At 39.8% G+C, this 19730-nt stretch overlaps 1 protein-coding gene across 1 annotated transcript in view; it reads left to right on the forward strand.

The window, feature by feature from the left end:
• The window catches only part of VCAN (versican), a 116753-nt gene that overhangs the window by 92316 nt on the left and 4707 nt on the right, over window positions 1-19730 (forward strand). The window contains exons 11-12 of the mRNA XM_040580720.1: window positions 4712-4870; window positions 5650-5732. Of these exons, the coding sequence (XP_040436654.1) occupies window positions 4712-4870; window positions 5650-5732 (242 nt within the window). The remainder of the gene's footprint in view (window positions 1-4711; window positions 4871-5649; window positions 5733-19730) is intronic.

Consider the following 19730-nt stretch of genomic DNA (forward strand, 5'->3'; position numbering starts at 1 on the left):
TGTTCGAAACAGAGCAGCTGAGGGTGTTTCCTCTTTAAACTAGATTGGTAGCTCAGCAAGCCAGCATCGTTTCTGGTTCGGACTAGATTAAAAGTGAATGAAGTACCTCTGTTAGACAATATCCTCTTTTGCCAACCACATGTATCTTTTCAAAGCACAGATGCATATTCTGCATGCCACTTGGTGACATTTGAACATCACTTCTTAAAGTGCAGAAATATCCCCAAAACACTTTTTTCAAAGGGTGGCACCGTGGGTTACAGTAGATCTTGATGCGAGTCTTATTCTGGCGGAGCCATCAGTCTTTCCATTGCATCCTTCTGTGTAAAGCCCTTACGAGAGCTCCCAGTGTCCAGATAAATGAGCCCAGAACTCAGCTCCTGATGGTTTCCCTGCCTGAAGCATTGCTTTGCAAGCTCCGTGTTTGAGGAAAGAGGAGAGCAGAGCTGTTTGATACCCAGAGTCACTCTGGGCTAGTGGAACCAACTGTAGAGAATAGTTCCCAGGGACTAGTGAGGTGCATGAGTCTGAGGCTGTTGTTGCATTATCTGGCCACCTGCATTTGTGGTGAAGAGTACCTTACTTCACAAACAGTTATGTGGGAAACCATAAAATGGTAGAGACTTACAATCTGAGCCTCAGTTTCAAGAATAAGCGTTCTTTATGGGAACTGAATGAGTACATGTTTAGATTTTCTTCTTCCTTCCTTGGCTGGCTAAAGTTTCCTTTTCTTTTCTCCTTTTGCTATTCTAACTGGGGTCTACCTGCTTTCAAGGAATGGCGTTTGTGTTTTAAACTTAAGATTTGGCTTTCTCTACTGCAGAGTGTCTGCAGGCACACCTAGGCTAGCCTGTTTACCAAATGCAGCTGCATGCATGGACCTGCGTGCCAAAAGGGCACATATGTGTTTGTTACAGGACATACCTCCTTGGGATAATACAACCAGCTGCTCTCTTCCAGGTTCTGAAAACAAAACAATGGCTTTTTTTATTCATCATGTCAGGAACGATGTTTTTTTTATAACCCAAGTTCATTGTTCAAATGTCTGTGATTACTTTGGTCTCATTTGATTCAGTTTGTTCCCAGGGTTTGGTAGCTTGGGATGGAAGTATTTGAGAAAAGCTCAGTGCAAAGATACTTTCTGAAAACAGATGGTCTCTAACTGATGTCTTTCAGCTGAGAAGGGATTATTTTTAATATTTACCAGAGAAATGCGTTTCTCCTCAAGATGTGTGGGCTAATGGGCCTCAGGCATTTGTTCATTAGCTGAAGGCAGACAGTCACAAACAAAATTTACAGCTGAGTAAGACTCTCATTATGTTCTAGTACCTGTGTTTCAGTCTTTATTTTCTTTAAGCCTCTTATGGAATTTCTTTAAAGACAAGGGATCTATTGTCAGCAGCTTATTGCAGCTGTTGAAAAAGTGGTACCTATTTATGCATTAAACCTACAGAGAATGTTTTTTTTTTTTAATGCAGTGTTTAGAGATGTTTTTATACATATACAGTTGCAGTCACAGAGAACAGAAGCTGTGTAAGTAACTCCTTGTGCACATCACTGAAAAAAGCCTGTAAATTGTCATAAATCTTAAGACTAGTCAGACAACTTTTAAAACACCATAAATATGGCAAGCAGCGTTTCAGTCTTTCCTTCATGTGCTGGAATAACTGTGATTACCTTCCTGGGTAAGTATACAATGAACATGGAATATTGTGTTCAGCAAGTGCCTGCACCTACTCTGCTCACAGATGATTTAGTCGGAAATTTTACAGCCACCTGCAATTAGACTTTACTGGTTCAGTAAAGGCATTAAAAACTTATACCCATATGGAGCCTTTACCCCTTTGTGTCACCATTTCAGCTTTTTTAGTGTAGTAAGATACACAAACTCAGGACAAAGCACTGCAGAAATGAAACATTCACACATATTTACTTGCCTCAGGACAACGGACTGCAGAGATGAAACATTCACACATTTTTACTTGCCTGGTTTGCATATTTCATCATCTATCCTCCTGACTCTCCCTTTCCCCATTCCTTTCCCCCTCTTCTGATCAACATCTCTCAAAAAAAAGAGAAAATTCTCTCTTCCCTTTCTAAAACTCCTATGTATTTTATAGCCATCAGCCCTGTGTTTTTCTGTCTTTGTAGATCTGGGCTACAAACAGGTGCAGAAGTTATTCAGCTTCTCCCTTTTGGAAAACCACGTGCCATTTTGGATGGTAGGGAGGAGCTGTGTGTGCACTGCAGCGCATGCTTTTCAACTGAGAGCACCTATGTCACTGTTTGGCATGTTCTAGCTTAAAAACAGAAATTTTGTAATTTGTGATTCATGCTCAGGCCGTGATATCTCATTCTTTGAACCCAGTCTTCTAGGTTTTGTGTTTTCAAGCCTCTTTGCCTCCCCCCTGTACCTTTCAGCAGATCTTGTCTCAAATAATGCACCTTAGTAGAGGCCAGGGAAGGCTTGACTACAATAGCCTGGAAATGCTCTCTGGCCATGATTTGCTCAGCATGCAATGCTGCTTGTTATTATCTGTCTTGTTTCCTGTGGGATGAGGGAGTCCCTGGACAAGATGAATAATAAAATCTTAAGTGCCTTCACAAAGCACATAGCAGTGTTAGTCAGCATCGTGTGGTTAAACACATGTTCCCGAAAACCAAAGGCAGACTAAACTTTAAAATGGCCTAGATGCCGAAGGTTAAAGCTGTATCTGCGGCCTTCAACCTCGTACAAACACAAAGATGGTAAATATAAAAAACTAGCAAGTTGGTAGTATAGATTAAATTCCTGTTTCATCGGTAGTATTCCTGTTCTCCTAGCTGGGATTACTCAAAGCACAAGCAGTTTCCTACAGCTTAACCTGTTGAAAATAGAAGAGAGATAATCAGTGTGAGCTCTATTATGCCTTTGTATTCGGTACATTTATGTCTGACTGATGACTAGTAGAAAATGATTTTGATACAAGACTCTTAAGACAGTGACAGCTGTGCTATTAGTGTTGCCAGGAATTGTCAGGGAAATTGTGGTAAGCCTCCGAAGTTATATGTTTGCACTTTTAGATCTCTTTATGTACATGTAAAGTCTAGTTTTTATCTTAGGAAATTTCAAAAAAAAGGTAAAGACATAGACAGTTTGGTGCTTCAGGATCTGAATGGCCTCTGCCTGCTATGAATTAAGAACCAGCCTTGTGTTGTGAAAAAAAATATTCCACAATTGTCTTTCAAATTTTTGAAAGCTGCTCAAACGTCAGAAATATCATAGTTAAAGAATCTTTGGTTATACGTCATTGGCATATTTTGTAATATTTGGCTTTTCTGTACTATGCAAAAAGACCTTTGACCAAAGCATGTTATTGACTATATTGACATACTGAAAATAAGAAATTCAGTTTCATACCCAGAACATATCTATACCACTGGAAAGGCCAGAGAGTTGCTTTCAGGCACAGTTTTGTGTGGGGATTGATGAAACTTGGTGAGAAGTGGCAAATTCCTGTTTGGTGGGTGGGGAAGGTCAGGCTTTGTATTTCTGTTCTTCAGCATCCTGCAACTGAAACCCTGAGGGTGAGCCATCATGTACTTAAGATAGCTGAAACAGGCTGTAGTTTGAACAAGCTGTAATCTTGTGCTGAAGAGTCCTTTATGGTGCCATTTCATCTCCCATAACTCAAACCAGCTTGAGCTTTCCCTATTGTTTGTCCCATTCCTCCCTAAAACTCTTTTCTCAGTGGCAAGATCTTCTTACCATCCATCACAGCTCAGACACATTCATGCATCACATTTGTGATGCTCATCTTATTAATGCTGATTTTTGTCTCTGAATCGTTCCTGCAGTGTTGATGCAGAAGCAAACTTGGAAACAGAACTTTGTTGTTTCTTGCAGTCTATTCTGCTTACAGCAGCCTAACTGACAAAACAATCAACATGAAATTCAAGGATTGTTACCGTTCCAAGGCTCGTGTTTGTTTCTCTTTAGATGAAAGGATATACTGGCTGATGTGAACTTGTGTCTATAATGCATTCTTAACAGTACCATCCCTCATACAAGCACAGACAATATGCACTTCATCACTTTGTATTTCAGCTTTACAGCATTCCTTAGAAGGTGATGCCTAAAGTTTATTAAGTTATACTTTGTCAGGGAAGATGAGTTTTGAAGGAGAATTTGGAGGGGTAAGTTCAGAAAGATAATACTGCAGCTTTGCATCTGTGGCTGAACAGTCACAAGCACTTTTCTTCATGTTATTTTCAGTTATCAGTTTCTTCCAAATCATGGAAATTCAGTACAGTCACTCAAAGACCTATTTGCCTTTGCAAGTAAAAATCCCCATGGCCATATACAGACTCAGAAAAATCAGATGAAATGTAGACTGACTTCAGTCCAGCACCCAGGCATTTCATTCGTCAAGAGCTATGGACTGAAGATGTCCAAATACAGCACAATTCCACCAGTGGAAGCTCACAAAGTTTTTAGTTGCAATTATACTCCTTACATAAATAATATTCTTGCAGCTTGTACAGAAAATGAGTAAATAGAACTACCTGAAAAAGTAGTGAGGTCTCAAGAATGAGTGTTGATTGTTTGTATTTGTACTGCTTGACAGGTATTTTCTCGAGCATTTGCTCTGCAGAAAATCCTTCCACTTGCATGAAACGCGCTTGTGCTTCACACCCATTAACAGAGATGTGATGTATTTGTTTGTCACAGACACGGAGACCTGTGATTATGGCTGGCACAAGTTCCAAGGACAGTGCTACAAATACTTTGCCCATCGGCGTACGTGGGACACAGCTGAAAGGGAATGCCGTCTTCAGGGAGCACACCTGACTAGCATCTTGTCTCATGAGGAACAGATCTTTGTGAACCGTATGTACCGTTGAGGTTCCCCTAAACAAAAGCAGGCACTGAGGGTTGGGAGCTGGTGAAATATCCTCCTGATCACTCTCCTTTTACATCTCCATCTTAAAATTGACTTTTAGAATGTTGAAATGGCACGCTTCACGTTCTTCATGTTTACTTCTGCAATCAATGCAAGCTCCCTACCCTATCATTATGAAAGTTATTGTTTGTTACATAAAAATTACTTTGTTTTTGAGGAAGAGAACAGGAACTATTGTTTTGGCATTGGAAATTGATGAAACATCTTTCTCTGGAGGCTTTAGACTTTTGGTGCACTTGACATCAATGACACCACCACCATGTATTGTATTACCGTAGGCATAAAGAAATGTTCCCTGTATGTTGTGTTGCACAATCTAGGCAAAACTGGTCACAGCCTAACCAAAACATGAAAAATGTAGATTAGAATATGTACTTTTCTTATTTTACTCTTTTTTGCTTTTTTTTTTCCTCCCTGTCATATGTGCTCCAATAGGAAACCAGTCTGCTTTCTTTGGGAGATGCCATTAAGAAGGGAAGAAACAGGATTCTTTAAAACTGTTAGATGAGAATCTGCATTTTTATAGGCATCCTAGATTAAAATTAAAAAGCTGAAAAACAGCCTGTAAATAGTTGTTTGCATAATGAGTAGAAGGATGTTGAGAACAGGATGTCTGATTCATTCTGTGCAAATTCTTTTTATTTTCTTTGATGAAATCTCTTCCATTTATGGGAAGGTTAATAAAAATATCCTTCTGGTTCCTTAGGTATTGGGCATGACTACCAGTGGATTGGCCTCAATGACAAGATGTTTGAGCGTGACTTCCGCTGGACTGATGGTAGCCCGCTGGTAAGATGCTTCTGAAATGAAATCACTCATTCATTTATTTTTGTGGTGCCTTATCAAATTCCCACCAGCAATGAGGGAAACTGCATGAAAAAATGCAGTCACTAAATATGCACCCAAGCAATCAGCCAGCCCACTCTTGTTTCAGGATAACTGCTGTTTTGTGGTATGGTTCTAAAATATTATTCTTAGTTATTATTATTTTATATATGGGAGCTCTCAAAGCTTCCAAACAGAAAAACTCCAGAAGTCTGACACTGTAATTTAAGGGTCTTCTGGAGCTGATTTGTGCTCTTCTGGTTTTACAGAAGGGTGTATGTGGCAATTCTCCTCTCCCTTGGGTACATGGACCAGAATGCATTTTTTGGACAAGGATATGGTGTTCAAGCTCTTGTGTTTGATGGATCTGTAAGAGTGCACCAAGGAGCCTCCCAAGTACTGTCCTAGTCTATATGGCAGCTTTACAGCTAAGATGGAGAAGCAGATATCCTTAGGTGGTTCATGAGGCCTGTAACCAATAATCTGTGCATAAAATTTTAAGGTGCTGTTGATACCTCTTATTGCCTTAAAATAAGAAGAAAAATCAGTAGGAGAGGGAGATCAGTCTCTACCCACCTTTAACTAACCTAAAGCAAAGAGCTGATGGATGCTGGAAATGATTGAACTCTTTCCAATTCAAAACAGTCTCTTTTGTAGAAGGGACAGGTGATTTATTGCTGTTTAACACCCATCGAAGAACATTACATAAAAAAAACACCCCAAACTGGTTATGCTTATTATTTTCCTTTCCAGTTGTGAATTCTTAAAGCAGAAAGCATCTGGACACATATATGCACATGCTCACACATGCACGCAATGATCATTGCTGCATACCATGTGGCTACAACTTATGTAGAAAGACACCTGGGGCAAAGACAGGCTTCATTTATTACCATTTCATGTAAATAACCAGAGGTTTAAAGTCCTCTAAACTGACTTGTAAATAAGGCATTTCTTAGGGAATCTAACATGTGTGGCAGGTGACAGTACGGGGGGAAGAAAAAGATGAAACTTTTTTGTTGTGTGACTGATTGCCCAGCGCATCTGTGGTGGTAACGATTGCACCCATTTCTGCTTGCACGAAGTCACAGAAACCTAGAATTATTAAGGTTGGAAAAGACCTTTGAGACCACCAAGTCCAGCTGTTAACCCAGGACTGCCAAGTCCATCACCAAACCCTGTCCCTAAGCACTGCATCTACAAGGCTTTTAAACACCTCCAGGAATGGTGACTCCACCACTTCCCTGGGCAGCCTGTTCCAGTGCTTGGCCACCCTTGCAGTGAAGACATTTTTCCTAATACCCAACCTAAACCTCCCCCAGTGCAACTTGAGACCATTTCCTCTTGTCCTGTCCTTCTTTATCGGGGAAGAAAGACTGACCCCCACCTGCCCACAGCCCCCTGTCAGGCAGCTGTAGGGAGTGATAAGGTCCCCTTCTGAGCTTCCTCTTCTCCAGACTGAACCCCCCCCAGCCCCCTAGCCGTTCCTCATAGGACTTGCTCACTAGCTTTTTTACCCTAAAGTCTTGCAGGTAGAAGAGTTTTATTCCATCATTTTCTCTTGCCTATCCTCATGTATTTTTGAGAGCACAAGATGGGCCATAGCCAGGAACTCTACTCATTCTGGATGAGTTAATTTTCTGTCTCCTGATAAGGCTCTTACACCTCACTAACTGTAACAGGGACCCTCTGAGTGTGGTTTAGGTTTGGCTGGAGTTCAGGGGTGGTCCTAGCCATCTGCAGTGGTTGGTCAAGGACCCTACACTTCACTAAGGGATCTAAAATTAGGTGAGATAAATTTGGGCATAGATGTAGTGCCTGAAGAGGCAGCCCATCTTACATTAGGAAGTATACATCAAGATACATGTTCATACATTCCAAAGACGAATTTGATATCTCACTGAACGATGACTTCAAGGAAATTAAAATTAGGACTGAGATTCTATTTTTAAATTAAGGCTACTGGGCAAATGTGGTATTACATTTTTACTTTAATTTTCATTTTTAAGAAATGAAGATATTCTATGACCAGAATAAGACCATCTGTCCAACAGATTTCTTTCTTGATTGATCTTTTTTTGACTTTATTGTGTTTTTCTTTTTAACAACTTCCCTCTGTCTCTTCCTTTGGAAACAATTTAGGTGTCTCTTGAAATCATTTATGTTCGTTGCTTCAATAGCTTTCCCTCAAAACCTATTCCATATGTTTTCTGGATACCATGGCTCTGAGAAGCTTTCTCATTTGCTCCTTTTCCCTAGTTTTTAACTTACTTTTCATACTTTCTAACCACTCTTCTGGTTACAGTGATTTATTACTTCTCCAGTAATTAATAGGAACAAAAAAAAAATTAAATATTTGCAGCAAATGTATTTCCCTGATGATGTCTTAAAATTCCAATGAATCTGGATAGTGTGTAGGTCAAAATATTTCATTATTTATGTATTTGCAGCTGAACAGTAGTCATGTCAGCATTAAATGCACTAATATAATTTGTGATCATAAAAATCAGCATTATTGTCAACACCCAGGTTCTAACTTGAATTTCTGAGATCAGAGGTAGCTCTTGCATATAACCAATGTCTAAATAACCTTCTTGTGTTTTACATATCAGGGTGCATCTGTAAGTCAGCTGTTTCTAACTTTTTGTTGCCCAGCTCCATGCTTGTTCCAAAATAGTATTATCTGTCTACAATTCTATTCCACACGTCTGGCACAGAGGAAAATGTGTCAAGTCTGCTGAGGATTCCCCTGATGTAAGAGTTTTCTTGGAAACTGTATTAGGAAAGTCACTGCAGCTCTTAGTTAGGCTGTTCATCTACAAGTGATGTACATTCATCTTTGTCTTGACACTTGTTTGAATTTTCTGCCAATAACAGCTTGATTTAATCTGAAAGTCATGCTTACATGAATTTATTAGGGTTTGGATTAAAAAAAAAAAAAAAAAAAAAGTTCTGTTGCTTGGTAGACTTAAAATAAAAAACAAATGAACACCACCACCACCACAGCAAGACATGTTATGGGTAGAATTGTTGGCCCAGTGCTGCAGCTGACCCAGTACTGCCCAGCTGAAATGGCTGTGATACATTCTAGTGATTTAGTTTCCACATGAGTTTTCTTTCTGAACCAAAATACTCCCCTAGAATTGGGAATCACTGAACCTCAGGCTCTACCATTGGAGATTATGGAACAAGGTTTGGTTTACTTTTGTACTCATTTCCCACAGACATAAGGAAACCCACAACTTAAATATTCAGTATGTTGAAAGGAACTCTTGCCAGGTGTTGTCATGTATTTTATTATCAATTTATGGAAAAGGGATCAAATACCTTTATTCCTCCTTGCACCTAAAAGGTATTTCAACCAATGAGTTCAATGGAAGGAAATCAGTCATTGTTTGACATTTTCAGCTTGTGCCAAGTTGTGTTTTTCCAGATTTCTTTAAACTGAAGCTAAGTGCCAGCCACTGTTAAGTAAGATAGTTGGACAAAGCACGTACATGAGTTCCTTAGAGTAAACCAACAAATGTACTTCCAAGTGCACTGCACATTGTTTCTAGCTACAATGAGCTACTGAGTACACATGCTTACCTCAGCTATTTTTTGTGGACTTCATAGTCATATGCAGCACTGGCATGTAAATCTTGTGCTGTTTCACTTCCCCCGGGCTCCCCAAATACAGGGGAGCACACTTTGTGTCAATTCACGTGAGATGAGCTTGATAAACTCACCTTTGTCATTGGCCTAGTAATGTGAGAAAGCTTAAATTCTCAGATGAGGTTGCAGAAATTTCCTTTACCTTGTGAGCCCATGGATGATCGTTTCGCCAAACAAATAAGCAAGAGCCATTTTTTCTATGCAGTGTCCAGATGAGAGGAGTTCATGCCCCTTCAGTGGTGTGGGAGGTTTGTTTGGTTTTTAAGGTGACCAAGATTTTTAAAGAGTGAACACATAGAATTAAGGTTCTTACTGGGAAAACTACACAGACCCTAAACTACCCGTGACAGGCTCACAGCCCTACTGAAAACAGAGACAATTATTTAGGTGGACTAATTAGAGTCAGCCACTTTTGATATCTTGGCATTCTTTTCTTTTAAACATTATAGAAAATACTGGGCGTTAGAAATTGATCAAAACCAGCAACAGTCAAAAAGCCCCTCTGTACCTGTGCAAGTTTTTCATATATCAACTGGAATGTATGTTTAACTTGCAAAATTAATGCCAGCAAGCAAGTCTTAGAATAAACGAAGAGCCATCATGTAAAATACATGCTTTGATTCTCAGAGTTCCTCAAGAAAAATATTGGTGTCTTGAATAACAAAGCAAATACAATGAATTCAGTGAGAAATCAAGGAATAGTATTCAAAAATTTTTGGGCCACATGACATTTGCCCGTATCTGTATTGAGTCTACCTAATTTCCACAGCAAGAACTTTTAAGACAAGAAAATTATCCCAATAATATAGAAATGGGCACACTCCTAAACCATTGCGTTGCAGGCTCTGTTCCTGCAAGAAATTTGAAGAGGCTTTTTGATCTGTCTTACAGAAGTGTTCGATGCATAATTATCTATGTGCTTTTAGGGGATTTTGGCATGCAATTTTCTTAATTGTAAAGTATTTTTTTAATGGAAAACTGTTCAGCAGTTTCCTGTCTTTCAGGCAAAATGGATTGGCAAAATCTTATGCAATGGATTGGGTTGTGCAGATAAAATCTCACCGTTTCCTGGTAAAAGACACCTTTTCAGCATGTTGTACCCAGAGCTTCCCAAACATAGACTGTGTTTGAAAAGTGCAAAATAACATGAATAAATAAGTTAGGTCATACCTCACATGCCCTAAAGTTTATTTATTAGTCCAGGTGTTAATTTTCCATAAACAAATTCCTTTCCAGGTAACTGATATTTCATTATACAGGGTTTCATTGGCCAGGCCAATTTGCTTATATTCGTCTTTTTTGTGATTTCTTTAAAAAAAATAAATTGGGAGCATCTTGACTAAGGTCAGAGCACATCTTCAAAGGAGCTCCTTGGCTAAGCTTAGGCTACCTTGTCCAATATGCAGAACAAAATAAGCTATAATTATGTTAAACTGTGGAATCCATTGCTGGCCACCCATATGATTCTAATTTGTTCTGTACTGTGTTTTCTATTTGTATTTGTACTGTCTCTGTATGGTAGGAAGCAATCTTTTCTCATCTACAATAGGTTCCTGCTCTTTTTGCTTTTTTGTTTTTGAAAGAAATAATTTTCCGGTGTTTCTGGTGGTTGGGAGAGGTGGATTCGTGTTCTGGAGCTGATGGGCCACATGAAAAATGATTTGGCAGCAGCAGCCATTCCCTTTTTGTGTCAAGGGGAACGGTTGATTGCAGACACGTTAGTACAACATAAAAAGTGCATGCTCTTTCCGAAAACCTAGATCCTCACTGTGGTGCAAGTTCAGTGAGAGCTGAAGATCAGGGGCCACTGCCACAAGCATGGGCTTGGAATACCAGCAACGTCCAAGATCTCATGGGCCAGTAGGAAGGGAATTTGTAAGCTTCAAACTTTGGTGTATCTGCCTAGTCCACACTTTCAGATAATTTGTTTCAAATGTAACCTTAGTGAAAGCAGCTACTGAAGTGTGTTCAGAGAATTCGCAGCACCCCAGCATCTTTAGAGCTTCATTATTCATTACTTCCTGAAAATCAGGCCAATTTCTGCTCATGACGTTTCAGGTACAATTACACTGACAGATGCAAGAGGCATAAGAAAGTAATACAGTATTTTAAAGAGCATGCTTTGCTAGCTCTGCTTTTCTTCTATTGCAGTGTAGTTATAGGGCTGTTCTGTTGGCATTTGGTGTGGGAAAGCATTAGTTTTCCTCTGATTTACATTCTACACAGGAATGAAAATGGCTATATGTAGGACTTTGTTTACATTCTAAAAATTATGGAATTAAAATTATTCTTGCAATTTTCAGTAGACTTTTCTCCCAGCATTTCTGTGATAGTGAACAGCTCCTTAAGGATGAATCATGGACAATTCTCATCCCACAATTATCATAAAAAGCTGTAAGTAATAAGAACAAATACCTTTGGGGAAATCACAGTAATACAGGAAAAGAAAGCAAGGCATAGATACTTACACAACTATGTGAAAAGAGGAATTCGTTGATGCCTAATTGGATCTTTGTATACTTTAAATTTGATGTAATGCAAAATACAGAATAACAACACTTACATTATCAGTGAAAACATTTAATAATTGGCTTGATGAAATGAAGAGTGAACGAACATGACATTTGAAAATATCTTAGGGAAATTGAATTTAAATAATTCACTTAGTTCTGTGAATAGTAACTTTTACAGCTGTAAAGCACACCCATCCAAACAGAAAAAAGTCTGGTGTTGCTTTTGGCAGCTTCTCCATTGTATTTGGATTGCTGGTGTTTCACTGTTAAGGACCCTTGTGAGCAGGCACAGCAGTAAAGGAGTCCTTTGGAGCTATTCATGTTATGGATTAAGCGCATATAGCTACTTGGGGTTGTGCCTTGGGCCTCCGTCTCACAAGGGGAGTTATTCATATCCTTTGGAAAATGCTGTTGATAATTAGTGCTTTGTAGGGCAGTGAGCTCACTCCCATTACATAAGATTAGTGCTGTAATAAGGAGCTGGCTAGTGTCTGTGGCCATATTGTCTGTCACTCAGAGAATGCTGCCAGCTAGGAAAGTAATGGGGCATATTGCCACGTTTAAAACTGTCCAGAGACTCTCCGTTAGTTTTTCTTCCCTTCGGCATAGGAGCGTTTATGCTTTGTGTTTTGCAGTGCTGGACCTCAGGTTGTCAGTGTTAGGTAGCTACTTAAAAAAAAAAAAAAAAAAAAAAAAAGGAAAACGAAACAGAAGTTTAATTCTGGCAAAAACAAAGCCCCCTCTTTTCCTTCCTTTATTGGTCAGTGAATCAGAATGCTTTAACTTGAGCAAATCTGTAACTGCACCCCTCTCAGAAAGAGTAACTATCGAACACAAAAACCTTCAAAAGGCATGGACTATTGTAGAGAAGGAGCCTGCTTCTGAGGGTGAAATAAAGAAAACAAACTAAAAAGTACTGTAGTCAGCTGCAAACAAAAAGCTCATTGTGCCCATGTCCCTCTGGATCCTTGGAGAAGGAGATTTTAAATCTACCAAATGTTTTGGTTTTGTGCTGCAGTCAGTCATTACAGCCTCTTTTTAAGATGCTCATTTGACCTGCATTTAAATGGGGGAGAACTACATAATGTTATTAATGACAGGTATATTTTTAGTTCAGTATGTCGTAGGCAGTAAGGAGGGCCTCTTGGACAAAGTGGGTTTTTGTCTCATTTTTACCAGGGGGGTCAGCAGTTAATTCAGGGTCTCGTTTCGGCTGGCTCTGGGCTAAAACTCTTGGACAGCTTCAAACCTGCAGAAATTGTTGACATCAATGACAAAGTGCAGGATTTTCCTTTTTTATGTCACCCTGCTGGTAATTCTGCACAAAAAGACAAAGTCACACCCCACGCAATTGTCATCATGTTGATAATATATAACTATGTTGGTGTGACTCCCAAAAAACGTGGATTATACCAACCAACATGTAACAATCAACCATACTTACCTTCCACAGTAAAACACCTGCCCGTTAGCAAGAAAATTTCACCAGCTCTTTGCTACTGATCGTTCAGTCTTTGCTAAGGTGACTTCTGCAAGCCCGGCAGCGCACCCAGCACACCCGCTAAATTGAACCGTGCAGCGTGCAAACGATGATGAAAATTATTGCTCTATGAAGAGTCAGTACAGATCAGGTCAAAGTCAATGGAGTTGTGTCCACTGGCTTTAATTAGCTTTTAAAGAGTTAATAAAAGTAGTGTCTTTTCTGAATAATTACCGCTCCGGACTGCTCCCTCGGTGTGCGACCTCAGCCGTGAGCAGACAGTGCTCTCTAGTGGGAGCTCCTTGCCGTACTCGGCGGTTTCTGCTGCTCTTGGAAAAGCTGTCAGGCTATGGTGGTGTTTTTAAAAAAAAATAATGTCAAAGAGCTAGCCATCTGCTCCACCACACGATCAGCTCCTCCCAAAAGATAGGGCTGGTAGGGCTTTTATGTTGCAGCTTCATCAGCTAGCCTTTTTCACTTGTTTCATTTGTATTCCTTAGATTTCCTTCCCAAATTATTTATTTTTGGCATAGATCTTACTGCTTACTCAGTCTGCAATCAGTGCTTGTGGATATTGCTAGATAAACATGAATGTATGTTATTCAGTCCTTTTTTTGCAAGCCGTTGCATAGGAAATCAAAGAGTTTTTCAATACATCCCACCGCTCTGTTACCAAAAAAAAAAAAAAAAATCCCTTTCAAGTGAAATCTCTCGCAAAGCTGCTTCTAGGAGTTTGTCTCGCTCACAGTGTGACTGTAATGGGGAGTCTTGGGTGTCTGCCTGATCCAAATCCTGCCAGTTTCTCAAATCCCATGCAAATAAAGCTCAGATTAAGGGCTTGAGGGAAGCCATTCAACTATGATCTAAAAAATATCAGGATCATGACATGTGATTTTTGGGTGTACTTGTAGATAAGTTTAAATGCAGCAGTTGCAGTCAAACTGACTAGAATTTCTCCCAGCAAAGATTTACCAACACACTTAGGTTGGCCCCTTCTTCAGCAAATTATTTTAACATGTGTCTGAATTGTGCATGTGATCTACCCTATAGTATTTAGGGCACCACTTAAATCATTAAAGCAAGGTATATGCTTAAACACTTGATGAATGGACTTTTTAATCTTATGAATGCTTTTGATAAGTTCTGTCAGACTGCTCCCATTCATAAGATTGAACAGAAAAATCCTTTGCACGACTGGGGTGAAATTAAGTAAAACAAAGCCTGTGCTATAAGGTCGTTTCTTGTCTTTCCCAATGCGTAAATGCATTTAAATACTAGGTGAATTTAGTGGAAGTATTACAGGCACTGCCAGATCTTCACAGTAATCTGTCTTACTTTTTTTCGATCAAAAGGAAATGCCATCCCTTCCAAACGTCCCAGGAGTGTCTCATGTACCAGAGTCAGTGCTGTATAACAGCATGAGCCACAAACAAGGGCTTTCTGAACTGATCCATATACTCATTGTAGCCTTGTGCTGATCTTGCTGTAGTTCAGCCAGCCTATAGAAGTGGGTAATTGCCAGGTCTTACTGAAAGTGAGATGTAATTTTTGGTTAAGCTATCCAATTTTAAGAGAACCTCCACAGTGAGGGACTTGTTCAGAGGCTTTCCTAACAAAGATTTCTAAGAATTTGTCTACTGTTATGAATAAAGTGTATTCCTGTTCTTAGCAGTTACAAGGAGGGAAAAGGACAATAGCCATAACTTTGCTGGTGGTTTCTGCTAGTTTAGTGATAAATACCAGGCAGGAAATGTTGCTTTACTTTAAAATGTAATGGCACAGAGAGTATCCAGTCAGACAAGTCCCTACATCTTTCCTTGTTTTTTTGATTTGCCTCATTAGCCTTGCATTAAGAAGCAATCAGATAGGGAAGCAGCCAGAATGCAAGAAAATAAAAATCACATTGGAAATTACAAGTGTCAAAAAGTATGAGGACGGATTTGTACTTTAAGCTTATTTAAACATGTTGAAAACATGCTTCCTTTTTTCAGGAGGAAAAGCATTAACGCGGTAAATCTAAATAAATGTATTTCAAGTAAATTATTTACTGGCTTTACTTATGTACAAAAGATTATTGGCCTTTCCACAATAAGGAGGTCAAGCAGTAAAGTTCTGTTTGCATCAATAGTTTATTTTCTTACGCCTTATTAAACACAGTGCTTGTTGACTATTTTGGAATGCAAAATTCAAGCGATTGATCTCAGCCACTTGGTGTGCCTTTTGGAGATAAAGGAACGGATGACATTTCCAAATCAGTGTCACAAAGCTGAGATACTGCTTACTCGTAGGTTTACCTTGGCGGTGCAAACATCTGAAAGAGCTGAGTGGATTACTCGTTAATAAGGAAATGAGTCCCTCAAATAAGGCTGCTTATCTGAAAATTTAAATAATAAATCTCCCACAAGGTAAGATCTTGTTTGTGATGGGAAGGCGATGCTCATTCAGTTTAATTAGCAGCCATCTGAATGAGAAAAAGTAGTGACTAACAATAAAGCTTCTTCGAAGTGCTTGCTCTAATCCTGGCATTCTTACATTTAATTTATGTGAAAAGTCAGCCTGTTACCCAACCAGCAGATTATGGCTGTGAGTTAATTCAATGCCATATAAGGAAATCCTCCCCCAAATTACGGACCTTAATAAAATATCTTGATGGGTTTTGTAACCGTCATAACCAAGCTCCTCCTGTGAGGCAAAAGAATACATTGTCAGTTTTACAGACGGAGGATCAGACAGCCAAGTGCATTGTTTCATGCCACATGGGAAGCCTGAAGAACTGAACCCTGTCCCAGATGCAACTCTAACCTGTGGACCATCCACCCTCTTTCTGCAGGAAAGTTTTTAGTGATCTTCAGCAGAGAAAGCTAGAACAAGTAGATCCAATGTGTCAGCTCGGGCTTTGGTTTCAACAACAAAGAAAAAACTAGACAAGAAAGATTCATTAATTATTACAGTATAATTAAAGGTGTAGAGAGCACAACAGGAGCTTCACTTTTCTGCCTGAAATGACAGCAAGACAGGCTAGTGTTGTGGCTCCCAAAGGAGCAAATGAATGAAAAGGGACCAAAATCCTGCCTGCAACTCTAGGTCCTGCAATAACCTGATTGCACAGAGACCTCAGTTTTTTTGATAAAAAGACTTGTGTCCTGCCATCATGGATGTTGAGAGCTTTGCAGAGTGGCTGGTGCAGCGGTATCTGCCTGAGCCTGCAGTGTGTGCTTCCAGCCTTCACTCCCCTGCGTTGCTCTGAACTTTCTTCTCCACGGCCACCTCAGCAAAGGATGCTTCATAGCTGGAGAAGAGTGTAGTGGGCCACACCTCCTTTGAGGTACCTTTTGACTCATGTGCATAATTAAGATTGTACAGTCGGGAAGTGCTTTGCATTTAAATCCAGGGGAAAATTTCACAGGTCTTATGGTAGAGTTGTTTAAAAACCAGGGTAGTAACAATCACCCCGTGTAATTATTTATGCTGAGGACTAAAATGGTTGTAGCAGCTTTTCTTCCGTGTATCAACCTAGCATCTGAATTCAGGTTTTCAAGAAACATCAGTCGTACCTTACAAACGATACAGCTAAGAGTATTGCTAAAGGTGTTGACTGAAGCTCGGATGTCGGCAAGAGGATGTCTCGGGCTGTACCAGTACAAACACAGCGCTCCTTAGCATGGTTTTGTTGGTCTGCTGGGACAGTAACAATGTACGTGAAGATACAACTTCGCAGCAGGGTGGCTGGAACAATGCCAGCAGTTTTTGGCTTGTCTGTGAATATGGATGATCTTTTTTGGACGTTATCTTAAAAAAACAAACAAACCTGAATAGTACATGTTGCCAAGGAATGAAGTTGTTTGGGTTTTTTTTTTGTTATTATTATTTTTGTATAATACACTTTTCTAAAAGACAGTAATGCCTTGAAATACAAGGCTCTTAAATGACATAGCCACTTCAAAAAGGGCATCTTATTCAGGATATTTTGAGCAATGTTTCCCAGCAGAATAATTATGACCTGAGTATCTTAGATGCTTACCGCACTTATTGCAAGGGTAGTGAAGTCTTTACACTTAACGAACCTGGTATGAGAGATTGTAAGGTATACTTTTGAAAACAAACAGTACAAACCAGTATGTGACTTACGTGATTTGGTTCTTTCCTATCAATTTTTTTGCTGATGTAGCTTTACTGGAGATAGTGCAGTCACCCCTGCCTGTTTTACACTGTTGTAAGTGAAAACCAGAATCATGCTCATGGTCATGCAAAAATGTAATCCATCAGGGGAAAGCAAAATATTTGTTTATTTGTTTAGCACATATGCTGCTCAAACTGTGAGAATCTTTTTGTATCATTATCCCATTACCAGTGGCTAAATAAGGAATTGAAAAACTACAGAAGAGCTGGGTGGAGACCTAAGAAAGCAATTCAACAGTCTGGAACTTCCTCTGCTAAGCAATTCTGGCACTAACCCCCAAGCAAAATCAGAGTTATTCAGCCAAAATAAATCCGTGCAATGACGATATCAGATGTGAGGTAACAGCAAGGCACACTGGAGGATATCAGACATTCTTGAATAAACCACAGGGCCTAGATATAATCCTTTGCCATTATGGCAGCCCGGCCAGCAAAGCAAAGACAAATTTTGGAGTCATGGCCAGGCAAGTAAGAGCATATGGAGTCTATGTGCTTAGGGTGGGAGCTGGCAAGCTGCTGAGCACCTTCAGCTCACACGCCCCCAATAGCTATTAAATATCCTTCATTCCCACACTCTGATCCCTATGGAAGCAAATGGCTCTCTAGCATAATTTCCACAAGAAACAGCTGCAATACTTGAAGTCTTTCCTTTGCTGTCAGGATGTTACTGATCATGCTATTTTCTACCAGTAACCTGGCTGTTTTCTGTAATTTTTCTATGTCTTTCTGGGCATATTCTTGAAAGTGATTGGATTGCCTCAGTTTAAGAAATTGCTGCCCATCATCTGAGCAATGTAACTAACGTACATTTGTGACTGACATTAGCAAATCTTACTTTTCAGTTGGGTTGGGCAGTACGCCATTCAGGGGTCAAAGTGAGAGGTGATCATTTCTTTCTGCTTACCCCACCTCTGCAGCACTCAGACAGACTTCCCTGCAGCATGAGTGACACTTACACCAAACTTCCTTCATTGCCTTACGGTTTGTGGTGCTCCTGAAGGTGCATCACAGCCCCCTATGTAGGGGAGATGGAGCAGGTATCTGGGGCAGCACCACCGGCGAGCCCAAGCTCTCAGTGTGTGCATGTGCTCAGTTATGCCTGGTTCAGCAGGCAGTAGCTTTCCGTGTTGTGGTAGCATGAACTTTACTGATCAGATTCCTACAACCTTAAAAACCTGTACAACCTGTAAAAAGGTGCTAGACCTTTGGCTACTGCCATTCAAAAATGCCCTTTTGGAGAAGGAGTGTTGGGGTACTCTCTGAGTTATATTAATACACAATGTTCACGGGCATATTCCTTCCTCCCCATTTTCCTTCCCGCCGGCTCAGGAGGTACACACAGAGCTTGCCTTTCTTTTTTACGCTAGGTGTTGCAGGAAGCCACCCCCCTACCCGCCCCCACCCCCACCCCCCACCCCCCCACCCGCCCTCAGATCCCATTTGACTCATACGTGTGGTATTTGGCTACTGTGCTCGCAAAACTCTTGCTCTGATTTATAAGCTAATGTGAAATGCTGAACTGAGTAAATGAGTTAGGGAGTATTGTAGTTTAGGGCTATTAAACACTGGAATGTAGTGATGGAATTAAGTTAGTTCCACATAACAAGGGGGATGTTTTATTAGAGGTAATAAATTCAGCGCAGAACAAATTTATTTAGACCATGATTGTTAAATCGCTTGGATAATTAAAACCTGTGATGGGTAAGATGACATGTGGTAGGAAAAGGTTAAGTATTTAACTCAGTTTTTTCAGTTTGATTCATTGTAAGGTAAATACTACTTGTGTGGGGTATATTAACTTTATTTCTAAAATGTGTTCACCCAGGCAGTGAATAGGGGCTATTTCATAAAGTTAAGAAAATAGAAAGCTAAACTTTTATGACATTTATATGGGCCAGCTCTAGACAGAAAGATGTAAGCACTGAGGAAAATATAGGCGCTGTAGAAACTGTGTCATTTTGACCATACAAGGGGCTAGCTGCCTGGTTAATGTCTGGCGTTTATGTGAATTCCAGTTCTTTCAGTTATCTATTTTTATCCTTCATTAAATTCTTCTTGGAGTGACACAAACAGAAATCCCAAAGAAAATCACTAAGAATAGTTTCCCAAATCTTCTCTTGCCTTTCTTTACATAAT

The sequence above is a fragment of the Falco naumanni genome, chromosome Z (assembly GCF_017639655.2).
Source record: "Falco naumanni isolate bFalNau1 chromosome Z, bFalNau1.pat, whole genome shotgun sequence".
Taxonomy (NCBI): Eukaryota; Metazoa; Chordata; class Aves; order Falconiformes; family Falconidae; genus Falco; species Falco naumanni.